The 9,584-nt window shown below is 36.3% G+C and overlaps 2 protein-coding genes across 8 annotated transcripts in view; one reads left to right on the top strand and one right to left on the bottom strand.

Moving 5' to 3' along the window:
- Positions 1-1,405, bottom strand: part of LOC108553761 (uncharacterized) — a 4,203-nt gene extending 2,798 nt beyond the window's left edge. The window contains exon 1 of the mRNA XM_017908792.1: positions 1,075-1,405. Coding sequence (XP_017764281.1) covers positions 1,075-1,405 — 331 coding nt within the window. The remainder of the gene's footprint in view (positions 1-1,074) is intronic.
- Positions 1-9,584, top strand: part of Smr (nuclear receptor corepressor smrter) — a 93,914-nt gene that overhangs the window by 62,030 nt on the left and 22,300 nt on the right. The window lies entirely within an intron of this gene.

Below are 9,584 nucleotides of genomic sequence, written 5' to 3'. Positions count from 1 at the left end.
GGGAAAGATGTTTTTCATATCTTTTATAGTTCAACAAGGTTGTTTCTTTCGCTTATTTTCTAATTTAACTATCTGTAGTTGAAGATTTATTTCATTGTGAGAGGGAGACATTGAAACTGATTGCAGTTTTTAGTTTGAAGTAAGATCTGCAAATTATTGATTGGCATGAAGATGTTTATAATAAGATGTAATAGTTCAATGTTGAATAGGTAGAATAACGGACATGGTGTTATAGAATTAAGAGATATAAAAGTTGAGATTTTCTAGGCCTAATCTGAACAAAAATGTTCTTTGTACCTTGGTCATTTAAAAGTTTGGATTGTTGTTAATTCATTTTAGATATATAACTTGGGATCTGTTTGTTTATATACGAATACTTGATTTAGTAAATTAATAAGTACTTTTAGGAATAATATAATTCAAATAATATTTTGCTAGTTGTTTTTTCTGAACCTTGCTGAATTCGATCTGCTTTCTCATTGAGATCAGAGTATTACAGTTTTGGAGAACATGTAAAGATTAATCGTTTTTGAATCATAAAATCTGGACCTTTTTTTCTAAAAAGTAGATATCTTAGATAATCGAATTATGAAATTGATTAAAATATATCAATTTTCATTGCTTTCTGTTCTTAATGTGCTCTAACCTAAGGAATTATCATATTCATCTAAAACTAGATAAAAAATCCCTTAGAAAAGTTTGTTACTTTTATTTTCTTTTTCTTCATCTAAATTCTTCAATTCATCAAACAATAGGTAAAAATAATTTCGAGGACTTCTGTGGCACTTTTATGGCAGGACAAAATTTCGTACTTAATTTTACATATCATCGGATCTATGAGACAAATAAAAAAATCTTACGGTATCTTTAGCAAAAGGAATAGCCAACTCTCAGTAGCTCTTATTCCCTCTAAATCCACAGATCCTTACTTTATTTCCCATTGTAAGACTCAAACCAATAGTTACCTGTAGTATCAAAATTAAACCACAAAATAACTCTTCCAAATTGGAAAAACCTGCAATCCCATCAGAACTCTTTTCTAACAACCACAGGCGAACAATTGACAATATTTACCAATGGACGAGACCGAAACAGACGTGACTGGCTGCCGTGTTGATTGTCCTGACAAATTGGTAGTGGTTACCGCGATAGCCGTGCCTGGTAAATTAGCACAAGAGGTAATGTTCGTGTTAACACCAGGAGTAGGTGCCGTCGACGCGTTCGTTAGCAAAGCTTTCAGATAACCACTATGAGCAGCCAGGACGCCCTTATGAGCGACGAACTGATGTTCTCCTTCGTTCCCGACTCTGATGACCGTGTCAGGCGGCGACAGAGTCTCTTGAAGTCGCGAATAATTGTCTGCCGAAACGCTGTCACCGAACCAAGCTCTGTATAAACTATACATCGTACGAGTTCAAGCTTGTACAACCAATTTACAAATTTTCGTATCTAGGCATCATCCGGCGTATCCAACAGTAAACATCGAACAGCCTCATTCAACCAGACTTGGCGAAGTCCTCAAAACTGATCAGAGCTATCCACCAAGAAATCGAGTCATCTTTCGACAGTTTCATCCCTTGATTTACCCTCGATCAGTGCAACTCTCACTATGATCCCACGAGGTCACAAAGCAATCCAGCCAACCACATGTTAGCTAGCGAACGTTATCCATCAGCTCGTTCACCGATCATCCTTCGATCGAATTAATTGTCCAACTTGAAGCAAAGCCAACCCTTCCGCGAGCAAATCAAATTCGTGTCCGACGTTGTACGGTTAATCGACGATCGACAATGAACGCGGAGTCGAAGGCTAACCAGCGTGTGTCGCGATTGCTTGTGATTTGAACGCCGGGAGTCGGTCTCGGTGGCGTCGTCGCGCCACCACCGTGAACGTCACAGGCGTAGATTCGCTTTTTCGACCAGTTTCTACCGCCCTTCGGCTTTCCTCCTCCGGAAGGCAGCTATCAGCCAGTCGCCGTGCAGCGCACTCCAACCCCTATCCGACAGAGAACCGCCCCCGACGAGTGGAGATTGGTGGTGCTGGCTCGATTACGGCAGGGTTGCACGTGCGCCTGGTATATTTACCGTGTCGAGGATTGTAGGAAGCCTCTTTCTTCTCTTCGTCTTCCCCTCTCACGTATCCTACGTCTCTGCTTGCTCTTCCTCTTCCTCCTATCGCTCACTGGCTCGTTTCGTTCGCTTCTTCTTTCTCTTTAGCTCGGCTTGCCACTCTCCCTACTCGTATCTCGTATTCTGTCTTTCCTTCTGCTTCTTTTTTTTCAGTTTCTGTTTATCATTTTTCTTCCTCGTTTTTGCTTTTTGGCCGAATGCTGTTAGCTGGTAGTTGCATCGAAAGGGAAAAATGGAAATAGACGGGAATGGTAAGAGCGAGAGAAAGAGAGAACGAGAAAAAAGCATGAAGAACGGGGAGAGAATTATCTCGCGGCCACGATTCGACTCGCGCGAGAATGGAAGCTTTTGTTTTTCCTTCCTGCCACCCCCGTACTTGTGGGCTATGATCGACGTACCCCTATTCGCTCCCTGTCTCGCTCGCACTCACGCTGCATCGAATTCTGGTAAAAAAAGATGAAAGGAAGCCGATCGGATTGTTGATTCAATTAGTCCTACGAATATCGCTGTGGTTGTTTTTTGTTGTTAGGAGGGCCGGCTGGTTGTTGGACGTGATGTTTAGTGGATGGATCGAGGGAGAGTCTTTTAGGCTGTGAATTGAGTTTCGGTTGAATATACGTTAGTCTACCTTTTGGTTCTAACTTGTTAGGAGTCTGTTGTTAATTTTCTTACTAAATGGAAGTTATTAATGCAGGTATCAATGGTAATTTACTATATATCGATGGAATTTCTAGTAAGGAATTCTGTGAGATAACAGAATTGATAATTGAGTTGATTCTCTATTTTTTTTTTTTTTTTCGGGTGGGAGGCAGGTAAATTTGATAGAGTTTGATAATGAAACGTGTACTATACCAGTACTCAAAGGAATTTTCAAACTCGATTTTCTTGGAAACAAAATTTTAAACTATAAAATATGTTATCCTTTTCCTTTGAACTTTTGCACGTAGAGTGATCCCCTGGTTTTGCTTTTGTTGGAAATTGATGGATTAAAGCAAAAACTAGTTTTATGGAATATTTTATTCGCATAAGATCCTTGAAATTATTCGAAATGGCTATTTTTTCAGATGCATATTCTAGTCAATTTGTTATTACAATTTCTATAGACATTTTTCTACTTTCCCCTGCCTTCAGTATTTCGATATTGTAGCGAGGTTTATAGCACACTATGTTCCAAAAATATTCGCTATAACTCCTGATGATAAATAAATAAGTCTTTCTTTTTTGTCAGTTGGTTTTAAAAGATTGAAACTCTTCGCCACTTGGTACACCCCAAAACTATTTAAAATAAATTTTATCGCTCCACCTTAATTGTCACACTTATTAAATTCTTTCGTGTGTTACTTTTGCAATTAAATAAAAAACCAAACAATTTTGTCTTGTTTGAAAAGAATCATATTTGGAGTGACAAAAAGGAATCTAAAAAGCTTAATAAATTAGCAAACTGAAGAATATGATTTATAGCTAATAAATTCGGTAGAAACTTTGTTCATAGCCATTTCTTCAACGTAATAGTTTTCAGCTACGCTTTGACTGTTTTGCACGAAATCGATAGAACAAACGAAAATTCCCATTAAAGTGTACACACGGAATATTTGATGATCGTAGCCGAGGATTTCGGAATATTTCCATATCGTTATCGCTGTTTCATCTGGACTCGGTCATAATTTAATTACGATCTCTCCTTGAAATGTTTCCCTTTTAATGAAACCTTCGTTCATCATATTAACGATGATGCTTGTACCATTCGTCTACGTTCTTAATCACATATGGATTGGTTATGAATTAACTGACAAGATAAACAGTAATTTCATGTAATAGAAAACGATCAATTGTATTGTTACTCTCCAATTACATTTGCTATTTGATTTTGTGGATAGACATGATTGAAATTGGTCCCTTGCGAATCGTAAGGATGGATCAATTCTATTTTGGAGGAATTTTACTGATTTTCAAGTTCTAAGAAGATATTAAGGAAAATAATATATTTGTTCCTTTGGATTCCTGAAATTATTTTTTACTTTGGTATTTTGAGATTTAGGAAATGATACTTTTTTAGCACTTAGTTGTATTAATAGTAGAATTACTAATCTGTAGTGAATATTTAATTACACAGGTGTGGTATAGTGAAAATGAATAGAGATACATAATATGTATATATTTAATAAAAGTTAATGTTAATTTTGTTTAAAAAAGCACATATTTTTAATAATTGCAAAAGCAAAAATTCGAAACCAGTCATTTTGACTGCTTTAATAGTTCTAATGTTGAATAAGTAGATATTAGGTATTTCTTCTTTATTAGACTGTAGTAGTACTTGATTTGGAAATATTTATAGTTTTCCACAGATGTGTTCCCTTTTTTCTTTTTAATTAATTAATGAAGTTTCAACTTCATTTTTGTCCTTGTTTATATTAGGAGTCTTTAATCAAATAAAAGTTAACACTTTATCAACTGTAATGAGAGTATAATTTAATGGAATTAAGATAATTTTCTCTTTTGTTAAAAGAGAAAATTGATGAAAAAGAATAAGAGGAATAAAGTATAAAATAAAGAAATAATAAGAAAAAAAAATCAAAGAGTCTGCCAAACAACACAAAAGAACGACTCAAAGGAAAATATACACTTTTGAACAACCAGAGCAATACCCACGAAAAAACCCTCTGTCGAATCTAGAAATTCCTCTCTGTATCATACCTTGTGACTGTCCAAAAATTACCGAGACACGTGAAACACTCATCGTGCTCGTCGAGGACAAGGACGGCAAACAAGGAGGATAATACACAATAAAAAAGAAGAAAAAAGGAAAAAAGGAGATAAAAGAAGGACAAACCGTGACCAGGACGGTTTAGCACGGTTGACGGTGATTAGAGTACCTTCAAAGTCGAAAAGCTAGATGAAGAGCTGCGTGTACTCCTCGAGAACGGTCTTTCCAGGATGCGTCTTTTGCCTGTTCCCCTTTCTCCCTTTCTGTCTTTCTCTTTCCTTGTTTCACCCTCTCGTTTCCTCTATCTGCTAGCTCTCTGATGTTTTTCATCAAATTAACTCGCGGTACGAGTACTCTTTCTCCGCGGTGTTTGCATAATATCGTTTATAATTCAGGTTGCGCTGAATTCCACTTTATTCCGCCTGGTGGCCCGTATACGTACAGGTCGCTCGTTTGCTCACTCTCTTCGCTTTTTCGACCCTCGGCCACCCTTCTATCGGTAGAACTGTCTTACTCTTTCTTTCTGTACACGGTGTCCCAGGATTTTCCGGCCAGGTCTCGTTATTATCATTTGTGAATCGCAAATGGGAGAGAGAATGGTGTCTGGATGGTAGGGTGTCCTCGCTTGGAGATCAGGGGACATTGGATTTAACAGAAGATTTTAATAGGATGTTTTCCTTGGGATTGGTTTATTGTAGGATTTCAAAAACACAGATTGCAAAAGAAATTTATTGATTTGTAATTAGATTTTTGGAGATGAATTTTGTATTTTACCTTCTTCTTTCATTTTTTTAAGTTTGTATATCGGCATTTTTTAATTTTTTAATTTTATTTGCGATGGGAATTTTTAGTGGTCATTAATGAGGCATTCAGAGACTTGTGATTGGGAATGTAATTAACCCTTTAATTATTGTAATTTTAGAGTAATTCTTGCATATATCGAGTTAGTATAATATTTGGTAAACATTGTTCTGGAATTTTTAGATTTAACGTTTTCGTAATAATTTTTGTGGCCAAATTTTGAGTAAATGTCAGGATTAAAGTGCTATTATTATTTTATACTAGTGGAAGATTGATGGTCTATTTATTTATATATTTTATTATATAGATTTTTATTACTGTACTACTCCCTTCGTATCTCTTGTTTTTCTAGTAACATTTTTATCGCATTTCACATACTCTAGTTTATGCAATTTGTTCATTAATTTACTTATTGAATAAAAATTCATAGGATATACTTTAATTCTCAAAAATTTATCTTTTTGCTAATTAATTGTTTCGTATTATTTATGAATGTTGTCTTCTATTTTCAATATTTTTAAAATAAAATAATTCAACATTAGATAGAGATTTACTATAATCAATCTAATAAATTTCTCAATTCTATTTGTCAAATCTTGAAAGAAAAATTCTCTGTATATGCTTCCTTTTCTTTCTTCCTATCGCGTTTTTTCGTGAAACTATCTGGAAATAAGCGTCTCTTTCCCATTCGAAAGGAGAACAGCCTGTGTATGGAAACTTGTACGTGCTTCCGGGCAAATATAAGGATATATTTTCATATCGTGAAAAGACTGCTGTTTTTTTCTTCGATGCTGCTACTTGACGGTTTTTCTCTTTTCCCAGGGGAAGCCGAGATCTATTGATACTATTGATTCTGCGATTTCGAATTTATGGACCTGATATTATTTACTCTGACTTCTCGAATTGTCGTAGACTATAATGTATATTCGACTTCTCTACGATTTCTCCACTATAAGTAGTAGCTTATTTTCGGTCAAATTATAATCACATTTTGCTAAAAATTTCACTATCAGATTCTATTAACTCTTTATACTAAATTTTAGTTATAAAAAATAGTCCACTGGAGAGGCGTTTAATTTTAGCTGACAATGATATATTTATTTTGTCCAGGAAAAAGTTATAAGGGTTTTAAGAATCTATATGAATATTATTCATGTTAAAACGTATTCAGTATAATTCGACTCGTATGATGAAAATAATACTTCTTTGTATGCTTTGGTATGGAAAACACATATTTAAGACTGGTCATTATAGTACACTGGGTAAATAATATTAGATATTAACCTTAATTAGATAATATTGGGCCTTTAGCCATGACAGAATTGCCTAAGTAGCTAGGATTATTTATACGAATAATAGAACTACATTGCAGAAAAGAAATAAATATAGGTATATTCATAGAATCTTATGTTTATAAAATCTTATGATCTATGAAGACTAGAAGCAAAGTTGTTGAATGATAGTGTTCAGGGACTGAATCGCTTCACAGGTCACTATATCCGGCTCGAAGGACCATAAAATGTATCGCTTCACATCACCTAAAATTTTTCTACTAAGCTAAACATGCAATCTATACTCACAGAATTACATTTCACAAATAACAAAGAAACTCCTTATAAATCACAATTTCATAATTAAATAAATTACTATCAAAATTGAAATTCCTTCCAAACCAGGATTCACCTCTCAACCCTCTATTATTCTGCCATAACCACTTCACGTCATATCTAATCATCTCTAACGCCTACCATCTTCCTCATCACCAAGCCAACTTTATTTTTACACTAATTAAATTCAAAATTCATCAAGAAATTCCAAGACAGCCCCTGCACCCTGATTTAAACCTTACACTCTGTCTTCTTTCATACTTTAGCTTTTTTCCTCAATCACGCATTTCCCATAGCCTCGCTCTGGATGGGTCACGTACCCTAAACATTCTGGCAGCTTTCGCTCTTCACTTGCATTCCATACGGTCATAAATATTCCGTTCATCCGATCCTTGCATGGTCACTCGTTCTTTCACGTGTACTTCAGACGACTCTCTAAACATTCAGTTTGAACCCTAGGTTACTGTCTATTGCCCGTCACCAGCTAGATAGGCCCAAGGGTTCCTTTGCACTAACTCTCACACTTGCTATTCCTACATACACACCTCATTGTCAACTTAATCCCTTGCACTATAACACCTAAAGAGCCTAACTCGTCATGACTTTCCCTTGTCTAAGATGACACCAAGATCAGCTACGCTCTTCACATCAACGACAAAATCATACTTAACACGCTTTAACATAAGTAAAATTCGTATAAAGCCTAGAAACTTGTATAATTTTTAAGAATTCGAATTATTCCACTAAGTAAAATCAAATGCTTTCCGAATGCGTCAATTTTTTGAATTACGAGGGATCAAGTCACTTTCGGAGATTAAAACAAAATCGAATATCTAAACACAAAGAATCGCGATAAATAACGGAAAATAAGGAAAGAATAAGGAAGGGTGGTGTACAGTCGTTGAAGTTAATCGTGGGTCATCGTAATACAGGCGCGGTTCCGGGCAAGAATGCGTCGCCACCAATTCAGAATGGGACATGGCGATTACGCACATTTCCCATGGGACCAGCAGCTTCAAACTGGAGTTAACAGACGAGCTACCCCTATCCCGTCGTTTCCTCTACTCCATCCTTTCATCCCGTTGTATAGCGATCGAAAGCAACAACCACTGCCATAATCGTCGTTTGCATAGCTATTAGTATCATTGTCGTCATTGTTGATAATAACAGTGCCAATTAACGAGGTTTCGCCGGAATTTGATCTGTCGTTTTCTATCGAAATTAGTCGAATTAGGTTCCTATAGGGGTTGCTCGTATTTTGGGAATAGGTATAGTATTCTGGAAGCCTAAACATATTTGTATGTTTTTGTAAACTGTTGTAAACAGTGTCTATGACAGAGTCTATGAGTTTAAGTATCTTTGTATAATTTTTATATTATTTTGTTTGTCTTTTTTTCTTTAATAATTATCTAATTTTAGAGATCCTGAGTTTATTGTATTGGTGAAAATTTGTAATGGGTTTTGAAATTCTTCGATATTTAAAAAGGCTTCGAGGTCTACAAATTTTGAATTTCCCACATTTTTATCATGCGAAATTCATGGGAGCCAAGTAAAATAGGAGTTAGAGAATGGATAATTAGAAATTAGAAGAATTAGTACACGAATGAAAAATTGTATTCTTTAAACGGTGAAGTAGATTAATTGAAGAAGTAGTTTAAGAAGAGTTCGAACGTTTTTGTCTTTGAATACATAACAACAGTGTCATCTATAACAGATAAGTGTCCAATTTGACGTCAAATGGCGTGATTTGTAGATAAAGTATTAATTCGAATAATCGACATTTTACTTTATTTCGATCAAAGTCGTCGATATTGGCTAAACGTTGTTGCAAAATGCCAATAAATCCAACAGTCGAAGCCAATGGCAACGAGAACGTATTGAACATTTCCTCCGCCACCCTGTACCACCCTCTACCACCCTCTACCACACCAATCGTTCAGTTCTGAAACATCCCGCGCATCCTTTCGTGTTTCCTCGAGCTGTTAGTCAAATTGTCGCGGGCTGCACGACAAAGTACATGAAACTGATCGCCGCTTCAATTGGCAGAATCGAAATTCACCGCGGTGGAAAGGAAGGAAATAGCCCTTCGGGCTCACAACGTATAATCGGGAGCAGAAGTGTACACATTGGAGAGGTCGGTATCGCTCTCCCCGGATCCCGGGGAGACGAGAAAGAACGCTCTCGCGGTTTAATGCTCCGAGCTCGGTCGAGACAAGCTGAGCAAACACTTTTCGCGATATTACCAGGATCCGTGCGGGCTTTCTGCGGCTTCTCTTCACCGCTTCTGCCAGCACTCTCTCTCTCTCTCTCTCTCTCACACACACACACACACACACACACACA

Source organism: Eufriesea mexicana, unplaced genomic scaffold, assembly GCF_001483705.2.
Source record: "Eufriesea mexicana isolate 0111107269 unplaced genomic scaffold, ASM148370v2 scaffold12808, whole genome shotgun sequence".
Taxonomy (NCBI): domain Eukaryota; kingdom Metazoa; phylum Arthropoda; class Insecta; order Hymenoptera; family Apidae; genus Eufriesea; species Eufriesea mexicana.
The sequence above is the reverse complement of the archived record's forward strand: the minus strand, read 5'-3'. Positions and strand labels throughout refer to the sequence as shown.